At 42.6% G+C, this 18567-nt stretch overlaps 1 protein-coding gene across 2 annotated transcripts in view; it reads right to left on the reverse strand.

Moving 5' to 3' along the window:
• Positions 1–18567, reverse strand: part of tmc5 (transmembrane channel like 5) — a 62531-nt gene that overhangs the window by 9804 nt on the left and 34160 nt on the right. For both annotated transcript variants that reach the window (XM_033041216.1, XM_033041215.1), the window contains exons 13-21: positions 15636–15805; positions 13858–13933; positions 13623–13720; positions 11328–11423; positions 11154–11229; positions 10651–10784; positions 8265–8432; positions 6921–6999; positions 2386–2484 (exon numbers count right to left, since the gene is read on the reverse strand). In XM_033041216.1, the coding sequence (XP_032897107.1) occupies positions 2386–2484; positions 6921–6999; positions 8265–8432; positions 10651–10784; positions 11154–11229; positions 11328–11423; positions 13623–13720; positions 13858–13933; positions 15636–15805 (996 nt within the window). The remainder of the gene's footprint in view (positions 1–2385; positions 2485–6920; positions 7000–8264; positions 8433–10650; positions 10785–11153; positions 11230–11327; positions 11424–13622; positions 13721–13857; positions 13934–15635; positions 15806–18567) is intronic.

Here is an 18567-nt window from a genome sequence, read left to right on the forward strand (position 1 = left end):
AAAGTGGTCTTGTTGAGACCAGGCCGACCCTCCTTCACCTATCCAGTGTCGCCAGGATCCCTGGCCATAACGTGAGGAAATAAGAGACTGCACATCTCCATGGGCCAAGATCGGACGTTTCAGAGACGAGGAAGTTGCAAGATGGCACTGGAACGTGGCGACTCTCTGCGTGCTGCTCCACAAGACATGTACAGTGGGGCGGAACTGGATAGCCCACACAACGGGCTGCTCACTAAATAGGGTGCAGGCATATTAGGCAAGTGGCAATCTGCCTGCACCCCCTTTGTGTGGCTTCATCTGGCCCAGGATGTGTGGTGGGAATCAGCTGCTCAGTCCACCGCTGGGTGGCATGGAGAAGACCGGTCACCTCTAGCAAGCTCACAACTTGGCTGGTGCCAGACCAGCATATTCACAGTTACTGTCTTTTGTTAATACCTCACCAAACTTTTAATTCACCTTTTTGAAAGTACGTTACACAATAACGCCTCAGGTTTCAGGGAAGTATAGGAACTGGAGTCCTGGTGAGGGCACAGGGAGAGCAGGAACCACAAGATTCCCGACTGGAAACATTGTCTGTCCATTCTCTCCACTGATTCTGCCTCACCCTCTAAGTTCCTCCAGCACTTTGTTTTTTGCTCAAGATCCCAGCACCTGCAGTCTTTTATATCAACATCGATATTGATATTGACATAAATATTGATGTGTTTCAAAAGCAGATTTGCTGACAAGGTCTCTATTTCTTCAGAAAGTCAACGTTAGCCAAATGCAAAGGCAGAGCTCATATATATTCATGCCAGACAATGTTTCATCAACAGCAAAGTCTGAAAATTATCGTTCAAGATTTATTATAGTTTTATTGATTTCTATTGGGCCACATAGATTGGGTAGATGATCTGTGACTTTCTGACCAAAGGAAAGAGTCTCTTGCCCAGAGTAGGGGAATAGAGAACCAGGGGACATACTTTTATGGTGAGGGGGAAAAGATTTATTGGGAACCTGAGGGATAACTTATTCACACAAAGGGTGCTGGGTGTACGGAACGAGCCGCTGTGGAAGGTAGTTGAGGCAGGTACAACTGCGACTTTTGAGAAACATTTAGACAAGTACATGGAAAGGACAGGTTTAGAAACATAATTTCGTTCAGACCGAAAGGTCTGAATGACAATAAAGGAATCTAATCTAATCTAATCTAGAGGGATATGGGTAAAACGCAGGCAGGTGGAACTCGTGTAGATGGGAATGTTGGCCTGTGCAGGCAAGTTGGGGTGAAGGGCATGCTTTCACGCTTTAAGACTCTATGACTAAGACATGAAGAAGTCAAATTGAAAGCAACATTTACACAGCATTTTAAACAATTTACCAATCATTTACACAGGGAAGAGGCAGAGAGATGGGAGTGTGAAACGTGAAGCACTTTATTATGGCAATTCTCCTGCTACAATATTCCATCCCATCCAAGGTGTCTACAGGAAGGCAGCTAATATCATCAAAGACACACAGCACCCAGGCCATGCTCTTATCTCTCCATAGGGTTGAGGAGCCCGAGAACTGTTACCTACATGTTCCAGAACAGCTTCTTCCGATCAATCATCAGGCTCATGAACCACCCGCACAATTGCAACCACAGCACTTGCTTGGCAACAGACCACCATGGACTTTGCACTAATGGTGCCCCCCCCCCCCCCCACACACACTAATGGTGCCCCCCCCCCCCACACCCACACACACACACACACACACTAAGGGTGCCCCCCTCCCCACACACACTAAGTGGTGCACCCACACACAGTCACTATTGGTCCCACACACACACACTATGTTACCGCCCCACCCACACACACACACACAACACACCACACACACTAATGGTGCCCCCCCCCCAACCCACACAACACACTATGGTGCCCCCCCCCCCACACTCTATGGTGCCCCCCACACACACACACACACACTAAGGGTGCCCCCCTCCCCACACACACTAATGGTGCCCCACACACATACTAATGGTGCCCCACACACACATACTAATGGTGCCCTATGTGAGTTCACCTAGAATATCTGATCATTTGTTGTGTATTTGTTTGGTGTGTTGTTGTATTTAATGCTGCAACAAGCAAGGATGTCATTGTTCTGGTCCACAACGTGACAATCAAACACTCTTGACTGTCTTATGAGCCAAGAACTATACTTTGTGTTATTGGCCATCAATGCACAATAACCAAGAATAAAAGCTTAATTCTACTGCAGCTTTTGGCCCCCTACCATCTACCAGAGATGAATTTGTCGGTGGATGCCATCAGATCATTATATATTTCATTTGTGCTCCTACAATCTGAGTTTTGATCAGTCAACCAAATTACCAACAGTTAAAAGATTGCGGCTCACCTCTTTCGCAAATGTTATTGACTTCACCATCCCTCCATTAACTTCCTTTATTCTCAAGGCAGTGAGTTTGTGTAGCAAATATGCTTTGTCTTTTCCTTCCTAAAAGGAAAAACACTTTTAACCAACCAACATATTACGTCTCAGCAGCACATAGTCACTGGTTGAAGAAAACTAGTGCACTGAAGATGCTCCAAACCAACATAAAGGAAGAAACTGTTGGAACCATTGGGTAGATCGATCTACAGTTGTACAAGATGTTGGTCAGACCACATTTGGAGTTTTGTGATCAGTTTTAGTAAACCCTACAATAGGAAGGGAAGATTTACGAGGATGTTGCCAGGACTCGAGGCCCTGAGGTATAGGGAGAGGTTGGGCAAACTAGCATGTATTCCTTGGAGCACAGGAGACGAAGGGGTGATCTTATATAGGTATATAAAATCATGAAGACAATAGATAGGGTGAATGTACAGCATCTTTTACCCGGGTTAGAGGAATTAAGAACCAGACGACATTGGTTTCAGGTGAGAGGGGAAGGATTAAATAGACATTTTCACTCAAAGGATTATGAGCACATGGAAGGAGCAGCCAGATTAAATAATGGGTCCTATAACAGTATTTAGTAGACACATGGAAAGGTAGCAATGTTACAACATTTTGAGATTTTAAAAATCAATTCTGCAATTCATCCCATCAGATAAAGCATAAAAAGAAGTTTAATTTGACACCTAATTCACTTTCATATCTTCAGTATTAAAGTTATGGCCATTTTCATACTCGGAAATTAGCATCTTGTTCGCTATTGCTTTTCCATTGACTTAACACAAAAGCTATGATCGAGGACAGCCAAAAGCCCATAACTTTCTTAAAAATTAAGAGAACTGAAAGACATTTTCAGATATTATAGATTGAAGCATTCTGAAACAAATATGAAACAATCTTACTTGGATGACCTGAAATTAAAGCATATAATTAGTTAATTACCTAATTGTAGCTAATTATAAAATGCAATTACTAGATCTAAACATCTATTCATTTCTTAAAAGATTAACATTTTTAAATAGCCTAAGTGTCCAAATAACATCCACACAAGAATTCACAATATAACATGATTTTTAAATCTCATTGTCATGAATTTATAGGCCAAATGGAACGAATTTAGTGTTTAATTCCTGTAAATTAATGGCCATTTTAATCATCTTGCGAGTGGGATTTTGTGGAACGCGATCGATTGGAACGTTGCAGTTGCGGTGAATTTAAACCACATATCGGCAGGGAAAATACTGCCGGTTCGTATGGGGCCTAAATCACCTTTTCGCAACGTAAAATGGGGATTAAGGTAATCCTAAGAAGCACGTTTATATGTTAAAATAAACGGCTTACCTTTAGCTGTCCCGTAAGGGAGATCCGTCCCGTTGTCGGCATTAGAAGTGGATTTTTATTTTACTCCAGCGCTGAAATTGTCCCGTGGTTTAAAAAAATTTTTCACAGAACGGCAGTTGGAACAATTCTTCAGCATTAGCTAGCAGCCCGAGAAAATATATCTCGGACAGGCAGGAGAAAACAGCAAAGGCGCCAAAGTCGCGCACACGGCCAGTGGCAGAACTGCAGCGCCGCTGAAGGTAAGTTTTGTAACATACCTAGGAAAGGTACATGGATAGGAAAGGCTAAGAGGGAAATGGGCCTAATGCAGGCAAATGGGATGGCGTAGATAGTCAGCATGGATGAGTTTGGCTGAAGGGCCTGTTTTTGTGCTGTATGACTCCATGACCAAGGTCAAGCAGCATCAGATCCATTCCAAATCCATACAATAATTTCAAATACATATCTTTTTTTTCCTAGGCATTGAGGTTTTGAATAAAAGGTTTTAAATAGACAATAGGCAAATAGGTGCAGGAGTAGGCCATTTGGCCCTTTGAGCTGATCATGGCTGATCATCCCCAATCAGTACCCCGTTCCTGCCTTCTCCCCATATCCCCTGACTTTGCTATCTTTAAGAGCCCTATCTAGCTCTCTCTTGAAAGCATCCAGAGTATCTGCCTCCACCGCCCTCTGAGGCAGAGAATTCCACAGACTCACCACTCTCTGTGAGAAAAAGTGTTTCCTCATCTCCGTTCTAAATGGCTCACTCCTTATTCTTAAACTGTGGCCCCTGGTTCTGGACTCCCCCAACATCGGGAACATGTTTCCTGCCTCTAGCGTGTCCAAGCCCTTAACAATCTTATATGTTTCAATGAGATTCCCTCTCATCCTTCTAAACTCTAGAGTGTACAAGCCCAGCTGCTCCATTCTTTCACCATTTGACAGTCCCGCCATCCCGGGAATTAACCTTGTAAACCTATGCTGCACTCCCTCAATAGCAAGAATGTCCTTCCTCAAATTAGGGGACCAAAACTGCACACAATACTCCAGGTGTGGTCTCACTAGGGCTCTGTACAACTGCAGAAGGATCTGCTGGGGAATAGTCATCCCAATACAGTTATCATGTATGGACCATAGCTATGCCTGCCTCTTTGTAAGGTACGTCGAACAATCCTTGTTCGAGATGTACCAGGGCCTCATCCCCGACCTCTACCTCCGCTACATCAACTACTGCATTGGAACTACCTCCTGCACCCACGCCCAATCACTGACTTCATCCATTTCATCACCAACTTCCATCCTGCACTCAAATACACCTGGACCATTTCCGACACTTCCCTACCATTTCTTGACCTCACTATCTCCATCGCAGGTGATAGACTTCTGACCGACATCCACTATAAACCCACTGACTCCCATGGCTATCTATACTACACTTCTTCCCACCCTGCTTCCTGTAAGGACTCCATCCCCTGCTCCCAATTCCTCCGTCTACGCCGTATCTGCTCCCAGGATGAGGTGTTCCACACCAGGGCATCGGAGATGTCCTCATTCTTCAGGGAACGGGGGTTCCCCTTCCCTACTATAGATGAGGCTCTCACCAGGGTTTCCTCAATACCCTGTAACACTGCTCTCTCTCCCCATCCCCCCACTCGTAACAAGGGCAGAGTCCCCCTAGTCCTCACCTTCCACCCTACTAGCCGTCACATACAACAAATAAACCTCCAATGTGACCCCACCACTGGCCACATCTTCCCATCTCCACCCGTCTGCTTTCCGCAAAGATCACTCCCTCCGTAACACCCTGGTTAATTCGTCCCTTCCCACCCGCACCACCCCCTCCCCGGGCACTTTCCCTTGCAAGAAATGCTACACTTGTCGCTTCACCTCCCCCCTCGACTCCATTCAAGGACCCAAGCAGTCATTCCAGGTGCGACAGAGGTTCACCTGCACCTCCTCCAACCTCATCTATTGCATCCGCTACTCTAGATGTCAGCTGATCTACATCGGTGAGACCAAGCATAGGCTTGGCGATTGCTTCGTTGAACACCTCCGCTCGGTCCACAATAACCAACCTGATCTCCCGGTGGCTCAGCACTTCAACTCCCCCTCCCATTCCGAATCCGACCTTTCTTTCCTGGGCCCCCTCCATGGCCAGAGTGAGGACCACCGGAAATTGGAGGAGCAGCACCTCATATTTCGCTTGGGCAGTTTATACCCCAGCGGTATGAACATTGACTTCTCCAATTTCAGGTAGCCCTCGCTGTCTCCTCCCCTTCTCAGCTCTCCCTCAGCCCCCTGGCTCCTCCTCTTCCTTTCTTCTTCTGAATACTTCTCCACTAATCACAAGCAATATTTTCAATGTAAGGCAAACTAAAAAGGTAGTAAGCTAAGTATTTGAGATTTGTTGTTTGTCATATCAGTGTAGAGTTGTATTGTGCTAGTTTTATAGTCCTTAACTATTCAGTATTCTAAATAATTTTACTTAATTCAATTGTGGATTTTTTATGTGTAATATTTGCAAATAAATTATTCATCACTAATGAAAGTGACATCAAATAAGAATGAATGAGTTAATTTAACCCCAGCAGCAGTCAAGAGGGAGAAAATAGAATTTTTAAAACATGGTTAGATTGGCAATTTTAGCAGAAAATTATTGTAACTGGAAGGACTCAAAGTTTGATTTGCAGTCAGCATTGAAGTAAATAAAAATGGTTTAACAATGCAATATTGAACTTGTCTGGGCCCTTGTGATATGTGAAACATAGCTGCCAGGCAACTACTCCGAACCAATCTGATGACCACTGCTGGACATCACATCTGTTATTTTTGGAACAGGGCTCATCTTTATACCTCCCGCCATTGTATAGCCATGTATAAATGACCATGTACTGGGGAAACTGACCTCACTGGAATCCAGCACCTTTAGGAGAGTAGTGAACATAGTTTAAATCACAGCTGAGTCCATCAGACAGATGCTGAGATTCGACACATGGTTTCCTAATGTGTTTGGAATCTATTTCCCTTGCATATCAAGAAAATATTCTGACATTACTACAATACTGCCGAATACAAAGATACTTAACTGGTAATGAAAACAGTGGAACATTTTAATTATAAATGATGGTTTAGAAAGCAAATGTACAGAAGTGAATGCAATAAAGTCTCATACTTACATTGATAATTTGCCCTTGTAAGAGTTTCACCATCACTTTACGCCCATCGATAATTTGCCAATACAGGTAGATAAAAGCACTTGAGAAAAAGATAAATACATCATTGTTACTTCAATTTGGGTTTTTTATGATACATATATAGCTGTTTTGTGTCTGGGTGATGCCTTGGTGTGGTTTAAAAGTCACTGTTGGTTGCAAGTGGTGTGTAATGGGGCACCATATTAGTGATCCTTTTGCATCCAAGTATGTTGTTAATTCAGGGGTCCAGCCATGCACACATGAAAAGTCACAAAGTAATCAGAACACAGTGCACACTGCAAAAAAAACATGAATCGTGTGGTATTGCACCAGAAAGGAAACGGCAAGCACTTTTGAAAATATTATGCACAATAGTTCCAGTACAAATAAATTGACAATAATCCAATGGGCTTCCCACGGTATTAAAACTGGCCACAAAAGCAGTGTTATTTGCATGTGCAGGTACAAAGCAGAGAGCCGTTGTCCTCGGGTGGGCACCTGTCATTTGTATTGCAATTGTACTGGCCTGAGACCAATATCTCAAAATGAAATGCAGAATAGCAGCGTATTCTTTAACACAGAACGGCATACAAATGATATGACTATAATCCAATAATTATTCTTTCTGATTAGGTTGGGTGAAATTTGTTGCCGTGGTACCGGATGTGATGTGCACATAGTGGATACAAGCAAACACTGGGCAATACCCAGCTAATTTGTATCCCAAAGATGGACACAAAAAGCTGGAGTAACTCAGCAGGTCACGCAGCGCTCTGACCCACTGAGTTACTCCTGCTTTTTGTGTCTCTCTTCAGTTTAAACCAGCATCTGCAGTTCCTTCCCACACATAATTTAAGGTTCAGCACATGTTTTCAATTTAATGTCAGCACGAGTAAAATAAGACTTTTGTTGCAGTATCTGTGTCAACTATCTCCTCTAGCGGCAGAGTCATACACTCACCACACTCTATGTGAAAAAGTTGATCCTCCGGTTCCTATTAAATCTTTCCCCACTGACCCTAAATCAAATTTTGCATTGGAATGACTCAATAACCTTGGTTAAAATATTAACATATTTTCAAATAAAAACATTAACTTTGTTTCACTTTCCACAAGGGCTTCCTAACCCGTTGAATGTTTCCAGCAAATGCAATTTCCTTTTATTTCAGAGTTTCAGTGCCTATAACTGTTTGATTTTTAATCCAATAATTTGCTTTGATGATTTGATATCAATTAACAATATCAAATGTACCTTTTGGCATAAAGTCTTATGAGATTCAAGAGAAAATTTATCACTGAATTATGTTATCGTAGGATGTATACTTACAACACAATGATGGATAGGGTGAAGTAGAATAGTGGGCTCAGAAGCATGTTTTTGTAGACCCATGAGAGCCACTCCAGTCGGGTCATCTTCTCATTAATAAAATGAGAGACTGTACTATAGGCAATGGTTAATCCTCTGAACGGCCCACAGAACTTAGAGGGTCTCAGTCTGAAGAAAATAGTTCAAGATGTACAATTAGTAGCACAGCAAACATAGCGATGATGACACGCAGTGGGAGAGAGCACAGTAATGATGACACGTGGTGGGAGAGAGCACAGTAATGATGACACGTGATGGGAGAGAGCACAGCAATGATGACACGCGGTGGGAGAGAGCACAGTAATGATAACTGTGGGAGAGAGCACAGTAATGATGACACGTGGTGGGAGAGAGCACAGTAATGATGACACGCGATGGGAGAGAGCACAGCAATGATGACACGCGATGGGAGAGAGCACAGTAATGATGACACGCGGTGGGAGAGAGCACAGCAATGATGACACGCGGTGGGAGAGAGCACAGTAATGATGACACGTGGTGGGAGAGAGCACAGTAATGATAACTGTGGGAGAGAGCACAGTAATGATAACTGTGGGAGAGCCCATTTGGGCACAATACACATTTGAGATTGCCTCATTATACTTCGCAACTAATGTGTATTTTAACTCAAATCTATAATACTCAAGTATAATATAATGAATTATGTTTGTTACATAAGATGTTAATTCTAAATTATTTTGAACCCTTTTATGTCAGTCTTCAGAACATGCATCATGGATCAGAAGGGAAACCTCATCCAACTGATCATATTATGCAATAATAAGATGCATCAATTGGCCCATAATTTGCCATCAAAGTATAGAGGCCAATGGTGCTTGTCAGTACTTGTGTACGGATGGCATTTCATACAGTTCAACTCAATATCCAGAGGTGACTGTTGGAGTTGATGACTCCATTGGCAGTGCCGAAGTTGCCTGGTTCACACCTGATGCCCCATCAGAGGGGAGGCTGCCGCATTGTACAGCAGATATAACAGACACATGCAGTTTTCACCCCTGATAAATGTGATTTTATCATGCATTGAAATTAACACCATTGACACCTTATTCCCAGATCCATGGTAATAAGTAGGAAGGGCCTTGGTACCAACTGTAGCTGGATTTACACTACATGGTGCATACTATGCATTGAGAGGAGGTGTAGTGATTATGGATTCAATAAATGCAACATTTATATAAAGTAAATTAAAAGAAAACACAAAATGTAAATGCTGGAAATTTTAAATAGAAACATAATTTCCAGGACAAGGGGGTCACAGTTTAAGGATAAGGGGGAAATCCTTTAGGACTGAGATGAGAAAAACATTTTTCACACAGAGAGTGGTGAATCTCTAGAACTCTCTGCCACAGAAGGTAGTTGAGGCCACAGTTCATTGGCTATATTTAAGAGGGAGTTAGATGTGGCCCTTGTGGCTAAAGGGATCAGGGGGTATGGAGAGAAGGCAGGTACGGGATACTGAGTTGGATGATCAGCCATGATCATATCGAATGGCGGTACAGGCTCGAAGGGCCGAATGGCCTCTACTCCTGCACCTATTTTCTATGTTTCTATGTTTCTATAATGATGCAGAATCACACAGGATACACAAGACAGAAACAAGACATTTGTTCCACGAATCACAGAATATAAAAGCACAGACTGGCTGTGCATAACAGTAATCCAATGCTTCTCACTCCCCTCCCTCTACCCATTTACAGGACATTTGGACAAGTACATGGATTGGAAATGTTAAGATGGATATGGACCAAACATGGGCAAATGGGACTAGCTTAGATGGGACAAATTGACAGCATGGTCGAGTTGGGCCGAAGGGCCTATTTCTATGCTGTATGACTTTACAATTGTCATTTGATCTTCTCTCTATTTAAAGCAGCTCCAATGAGAATGGAGTGAGAACCAAACGTAACGGAAATTTTTGGAAGAATAAAAATGTCCTGTTGACTCTTTAGTGGTTACTGAACGGAAATGGAGAAATGTCTAACAGTGTTCCTTGCTAGTGTTCTCCCCACTCACTGACATTCAGTGACATCTAGTTTAATGCTGCACACATTATTCTGCTTCTGGGTATTCCTTATGGCCTGAACGTATGAACTTATTATTGATGGAACTAGAATTATGTGGCGGGGCATGGACTGGAAAATGTTTTGTCTGTACTAAAATAGTTTATTTTTAAGTCAAATGTATGTATGTTACTGGACAAATATTACAAAACATTATATCCTTTCTAGACCTTTAAATGCAAACTATTCATTGCGCACAACAAACCTCCACAAAGTATATCGATAGTGGTAATCTTGCGACATTATGAAAAAAAGATGCAACTTACTTCCACACAATCACACCTATCAGGCAAAGAACCCCAATGAAGGCAGGGAAGAACAGGAGTAAGATGAAGATTGTGGTCATGTGGCTAGCCTGCCAAGCCATGCGTGGTGGCTGACAATTCATCATCAGGCTCACCTGAACACAAGGTCATAAACTTTCATCAGCAATGCCTCTCAACGCCGTAGTAAACACATTCACTAGAAACACATCCGTTTTAGTTCCGATATACATGTAACATTTAATAATTGATGCAGATGCTACCACAGACCACATAATATACCATTAACCAATGACTTATTCGACACACTTAAAATCCAATTAGCAATAATTTAGCATCTTTATAATATCTCAAATGAGAAGATGTAAACATATTCACAACTTCAAGATAACGTATAGTTTAACTGGATTGTACAAAATTACTGAAGCTGTAAATGTCCAGAGACACACAATGCAGTAGAAGTTCTGAAACTTGGTCAATTGGAACAATGGAACTATTTACCATACCTTCTTAACATGAAACGTAATGCAAAACTTAATAATTTGTATTGCTGGTAAAAGAGGTGCAAAGTATATTCCAATCCTAAACAAAAAAATAAATGAGGAACATTGGTAAGTGTAGAACAAAGTAAGCATCTAATCTATGCATTTTTAAGATTAATTTTATCTAAATTCACTCACCACCCAAGTGTTTGTGCATAGATTAACGATAACACATTCCTTGCAATGTCAAATTCTGGCTTTCCGAGCTTTGGGCAGCAATGTGTTCCTATGACGCTGTAACCAATTTAAAATCAAGTTAAATTGCTGGTATTCCATGGGAAACATTGACTGTTAGATAATTCTATATTATTTTAAACATTACCAGTAAAATATTGAATACGTGCCTACTATATTATAAACACGGATGAATTTTCTTAATGAAGTAAGGAAAAGGATTAAAAGGGTAATTCAGGGAGCCCTGAAATAGCGTTGGTCCGAACCCAAGTAAATATCTGAGAATGGACACTAAAAGCTGCAGTAACTCAGCGGGACAGACAGGCAGTACAGAGATGCTGCCTGTCTCACTGAGTTACTCCAGCTTTTTGTTTAAACCAGTAGCTGCAGTTCCTTGCTACACTAAATATCTGGGAAGAAAGTTCCAAAGTTGGCCACAATATTACAATGTGGAATGCTAGCCATTCTGCTGAAAGGACAGTGCAAAATAAATGTCAGGTTCATGAAACAACTTGTGAAACAGACAGCAGCACACAGAGTTTTCAAGAAGGAACTGCAGATGCTGGAAAATCGAAGGTACACAAAAGTGCTGGAGAAACCCAGCGGGTGCAGCAGCATCTATGGAGCAAAGGAAATAGGTAACGTTTCGGGCTGAAACCCTTCTTCAGACTGATAGGGGGACTAAGAAGGGTTTCGGCCCGAAACGTTACCTATTTCCTTCGCTCCACAGATGCTGCTGCACCCGCTGAGTTTCTCCAGCATTTTTGTGTAGCAGCACACAGAGATCACTGCAGCAAAGTGGTCACTGAATGCCGACAACTTGACAATCAAGTTCATGTAGTTCATATAGAATAATAATTTTATCCTTCTAATTTGTAAATATTTTGCCTCAACAGTGTTTTATAAGTCTATTAAATCTTCCCTATTCAGCAAATGAATAATCCCAGCTCTCATTTGACTGATTCAGTAAAGGTGGAACCAGAGCAGTAATTAACTGTGGTAAACCTGCATTCTGAATAAATAAAAATACAGGAAACAAGCTAATGAAATGGGCAAGATAAAGCTTGTAACTCACAAATTATCCCCAGTTTTCCCCTCGATTCAAACTCGGAGAATGTTCGTAGCGAGTCCTTAGGCATCCGTAGCGAGTCCGTAGGCATCCGTAGATATTTCGTAGCGGCTCGTAATGCCAGCCGTAGGTACTCGGGGCATCAGGTAAGTCGGGACGTTTTTTCAGCATGTTGGAAAATGTCCACGAGTAAAAAAAAGCCCCGAGTACCTACGGCTGGCTATTACTGTAATTCTCCCAGTTTGAATCAAGGGGAAAACTCGGGAGAATTCGTGAGTAACTCGGGACAGGGGCTTTATTGAGCATGCGGTTGATGCTTTCAATGCCAGATCAGGTGAACTAGGATGTCACTGGGAACAAAATAATGGCAGGAGCTGCTTGGACTGGAGAACATTACACAGAAAGCAGAGCTTCCATTAATAGAGAGGGGCTGGCAAAAACACCAGCAGCCTCTCCAAATGTAGCCGAATGGCATCCCTCTCCAATAATTTCCCAACCACCACGTTACTGGGCTTATACCAGCTGTTCTTCTTCAACGACAGGAAAATATTGGCTCTCGTCAGGCACAACATCTGCAGACAACATCAATGTAATAATCTCCATAAGGGCCCCAGCCATCTCCTCCCTTCCTTCCCACAGCAACCTGGAAAAGATCTCAACCAGTCGTGTGGATTTATCAACCTTTATGCATTTGGGGCGGGGGGGCAATTGGGGGTAGGGGGGACGGGCAGGTGAGGGGGGCTGTTGGGGGATAAATCTTCATCAGGTTCTTGGCCAGCACTGGGCCTTGTCCCGATGTTGGGGGTGTCCAGAACCAGGGGCCACAGTTTAAGAATAAGGAGTAAGCCATTTAGAACAGAGACGAGGAAACACTTTTTCTCACAGAGAGTGGTGAGTCTGTGGAATTCTCTGCCTCAGAGGGCGGTGGAGGCCGGTTCTCTGGATGCTTTCAAGAGAGAGCTAGATAGGGCGCTCTCTTGAAAGAGATAGGGATATGGGGAGAAGGCAGGAACGTGGTACTGATTGGGGATGATCAGCCATGATCACATTGAATGACAGTGCTGGCTCGAAGGGCCGAATGGCCTACTCCTGCCCCTGTTGTCTATTGTCCATCTTTCAAATAACAATCAAATTGTTTGAAATAATCACTATGTGAAGCCTAACACTGTTTCTCAAACATTAAGACCTACCTTCGAATGAATTCCCCGAAGAAGGAACTGAACAAAGAGAAGATGAAATCCGTCACGACGAGTCGGTAGAGTTCTTGACCCACAAATGTCTCCCAACACTGAGGATGAAACAAAACGTCACACTCACAATACATTTTTCACAGGCATCATGTATCATAGGCAAGTCCAAATATGAAACATTGAATCAACAGAATAATGGCTGGATGTGAATTGGATTGGTTAATGTGGAACTCACCTCCATATTATTTGCTATTGTCACCAGCCAGTAGTAAGACAGAACTCCAATCATTGACATTTTCAGCAACACATTTCTGTTTGGGAAGAAGTTAATAATCACAATTTGATACGTTTACTTAACACAATAAACAAAATGCTGCAGGAACTCAGCAGGTCAGGCGGCATCTTTGGAGCGAATGGACAGATGATGTTTCAGACCGAGACTCGTCAACCTCACTTCATACAATAGTACCTCAACCTCTGATTCAAATTCTTCTGTTCAGGAGAAAGTGTGGAGCTGCACACAGGTACCTGCTGATACACCTGCAGCATCTGATGCCAGAGACCCAAGGAGAATGGCTCCCCTAAAGTATCTGAACTGCAACCCAGTAACATACGGGCAGTCCCCGGATTACAACAGGGTCCTGCGCCTGAGAACCGTTTGTAAGTCGGGAATGTACAACAATGTGTGGGAGAGGAGAGGAGAGGATCACAGTAACACTGTGACAGGAGAGCGAGCAGTGAGAGGGATAGTTGGCCTCACTGATTCTGAGTGAGGAGTGAGTCTGCCCAGTGCCCCCAGTTCTGCTCGGCTCCACCCGTCCCCCACTGTCGAGCCCCAAGGGCTGGTGGGGGGGGGGAGAAAGCATGAGGGAATGCCCCATTTCCACCCGGCAGAAAATGCCTGTGTCCCCACAACAGCTGTCAAATCCACACTCATCATCCCGCCATTCTCCCACACACTCCCTCCTATGTACGGGATATGTCTGTAAGTCAGGGAGAGGAGCTGAAACTGCTGAACTCAATGTTGAGTCCCTAAAGTTGCAAAATGGCCCGATGGGAAGATTTGGTGCTGTTCCTCAGCTTACATTGAACATCTTTGTAACAGCATGGGAGGCCAAACAGTGAGGAATCAGTATGGGAATGGGATGGAGAACTAAAGCAATAAGGCATTAACATCACAGTCCCTTGTAAACCGTGTGGCCAAGTTCTGCAAAGATTTCACCAATCTTCTTCCCACACAAGGAATCCACCTAGTGTGCACTGAATGCTTGGATTGGGTCCCTCGATGGAGGAAAGGCCGGAGAAGGGCTGGTGTTGCACCTCCTGACATTACGTGGAAAAGTGGTGAGAAGTGGAATGATTTGAGGAGACACGTTCTTCTACTTCTGTTCTTTGACCAACATCCAGCTCCAAAGTTAATGTTGCCCAAGAAAATGTAACTTCTATCCGATAACAGACCTTAACTTGGTCTCTCCATCCTTCTCTCTGCAACTTAAAATATAGTTTTTCCAGATCTTATTTAGTTTAATTTAGTTTGATTCAGAGATTCAGCATGGAAACAGGCCCTTCGGCCCACTGAGTCTGTTCTGACCAGTGATCCATGCACACTAACACTATCCTACACACACACTGGGAACAATCTACAATTTTACTAAACCCTACAAATTTGTTTGTCTTTGCTGTATGGGAGGAAACTGGAGTACCTGGGGAAAACCCACACAGGTCACGGGGAGCAGGTACAAACTCCGTACAGACAGCACCCGTAGTCAGGATCGAACCCGGGTCACTGGTGCTGTATGGCAGCAACTCCACTGCTGTGCCACCGTGCCAGCCATGTGTTGACTATGTCTGTCTCCATAGCTGCTGTCTGATCCACAGAATATTTCTAGCATTTTCAATTTTTGTTTGTCATTTTAATGTACAAATTTGATTGCTTTAAAGCATTTGCAAAATTTCACAAGAACCTCAATAGTTTTGTTTTTATTTCCCAAGTTTGAATTGAAGTAAAAGTACCTTATAATAAGGACATAGATCTCATGCCATGGATATTTGAATCTTTCCATCAGACCGAGGAAAGAGAAGAATAAGGGTACGAATAGATTAATGCTTGCTACCAGACAAGGCAAGATCAATGTTATTGCTTGTTTCTGCAAGTCTTCCTCCATTAGATTTTTTTCAATAACCTGTCAAATATATAAATAAAATCATTTTATTTAGTATTCTAAACATGTTTAGACTATTATAGTCCTATACATTATGTATTGTTGTGAACACCTCAGGGTTTATGTACACCAGCCCACCTTCTCATTCTTCATGCACAGATCACACTGCAATGGGAAACAGTTCCATCCAGCACAACAAAAGTCAGCTCAGTTCCTTTTTCCTTTCCTACGACAGACACTAAACCAAGATGACGTTTGCTGTTTTTATATTTTTTCAATGGGGTTCAGGCATTCTGCAATTCACAGGTTTGCTCCCAGTTGATCGGCCAAAGTGTAAAGCTGCAGCAATCTGGACATCATCTTCCCACCAGCTGATATCATGGTTAATCCGACGCAGTCAGAGTGTTTTACAGGCTCCCATACATGTAGGAGGCAGAGGGTCAGACACGACCCAGTGAAGGGAATGGAACAAGAATGTTCCGTTTGAGATCTCTTTCTTGTCTTGCTTGCATCCAAGTTGAATAATTCCCATTTGCTCTGCTTCTGATAATGGCTGAGGGTATCGGCCTTTTATTCCATACCCAAACCATAATCCCCAGAACAATCTGACTTATTGACTGACTCAGCAGAATTTCCCATTAGCCAGGTATTAAATCTTTAATTCCCCCACTCGCCCATCTTCACCCTTGCCGGGAAATTAAAATATACTGGGGAAACAACTGTGTTGCAACTTTGCATTTTTTTACATCCTAAGATCCATTCTTTAGCATTTAATCTTACATACGAAGAATGATCACTAAATTTCTAGCTGGTTCTCACGGCATCGCCAGCTTATTTTCAATGTGAGTGCACCTCGTGTAGTTCAGTCAGAGTATGCGGGAAACAATGGCAACAACACCTCAAGCACAACACATCCATGGCCAGGAAAGTCTCTGTGATAGCAACGTCCTCTCAGCAACCATCACCAAACTAAATGTAACTAAATGGCGGGTTAATAAGATCTGGAAAAACTATATTTTAAGTTGCAGAGAGAAATAAAGGACTTAATGACAACTCACAACTCTTCATGTGAATTTTCTTAGGGCCCTTCCCAAAATAATCACATTTATCTAATACAATGACTTTATCATTTATGAATTCACTTCAGTTAAAGATATAGAAGATATCTATTATAAAATATTTTTGACAATAGACAATAGGTGCAGGAGTAGGCCATTCAGCCCTTCGAGCCAACACCGCCATTCAATGTGATCATGGCTGCTAATCCCCAATCAGTACCCCGTTCCTGCCTTCTCCCCATACCCCCTGACTCTGCTATCTTTAAGAGCCCTATCTAGCTCTCTCTTGAAAACATCCAGAGAACCTGCCTCCACCGCCGTCTGAGGCAGAGAATTCAACAGACTCACAACTCTCTGTGAGAAGAAATGTTTCCTCATCTCCATTCTAAATGGCTTACCCCTTATTCTTAAACTGTGGCCCCTGGTTCTAAGACTCCCCCAACATCGGGAACATGTTTCCTGCCTCTAGCGTGTCCAAACCCTTAACAATCTTACATGTTTCAATAAGACTCCCTCTCATCCTTCTAAGCTCCAGAGTGTACAAGCCCAGCCGCTCCATTCTCTCAGCATATAACAGTCCCACCATCCCGGGAATTAACCTTGTAAACCTACGCTGCACTCCCTCAATAGCAAGAATGTCCTTCCTCAAATTAGGGGACCAAAACTGCACACAATACTCCAGGTGTGGTCTCACTAGGGCTCTGCACAACTACAGAAGGACCTCTTTGCTCCTATACTCGACTCCTCTTGTTATAAAGGCCAACATGCCATTCGCTTTCTTCACTGCCTGCTGTACCTGCATGCTTACTTTCATAGAATGATGGACAAGGACCTCCAGATCCTGTTGTACTTCCCCTTTTCCCAACTTGACACCATTTAGATAGTAATTTGCCTTCCTGTTTTTGATACCAAAGTGGATAACCTCACATTTATCCACATTAAACGTCATCTGCCATGCATTTTATTCTGCTAGACAGAGCATCTCTTGTTGTTTAAAACCAAAACAATAAGGTTTTGATCCAGAATATTTTTAAATCATTTAAAACCTATTGAATTTGCTTTTGGAAAATTGTCTGATTCAAATCGCTTATCTTATTCCAAATAACAATTACATGAATTGTAGCAAAGAATATGCTACTCGATTTCAAATTTTATAATAAAAGTCCACCTCATAAATAAAGTCTTCTCCGCACATGTAGGTAGTCACACACCACCAAAATGGGCCCTTCGGCCCACATGTCCATGCTGACCATTTTCCCCATCCACACTCCATTGTATCCACATCCTTCTATGCATTGACCATTCAGCTGCCCTCTAAATGCCTCTTATACATAGTAAATGTATTTGATTCCACCACCTCCCCTGGCAGCACGCTCCTGGAATGGCATGCACCTCACCTCCCCTTTAAAATGCCTTCCTCACACCATAAGCAATATCACAAGGCATTCCTATCAGAGTTAGTGATTCATAAAATTGCACTAGATTTTTAAGACTATCTCGAGATTGATTAAAACCCATATCTCAGATCTTCAAAAGGAATCTTCAAAATAAAACACGCATCTTCATGATCATTCACTGGTGTTAGATCGAAGAAACATCAAATATTTGAAATAATTTGCCATAAGCTCTCTAAGAACAAAATAACTGGTTATATATATTTTTGAAGATACTCACTTTCCATAATCTAGGTGAATGGCTCTTTCCTGTTCTACCTGCCAATGAAAC

This window comes from Amblyraja radiata, chromosome 22 (genome assembly GCF_010909765.2).
Source record: "Amblyraja radiata isolate CabotCenter1 chromosome 22, sAmbRad1.1.pri, whole genome shotgun sequence".
NCBI lineage: Eukaryota > Metazoa > Chordata > Chondrichthyes > Rajiformes > Rajidae > Amblyraja > Amblyraja radiata.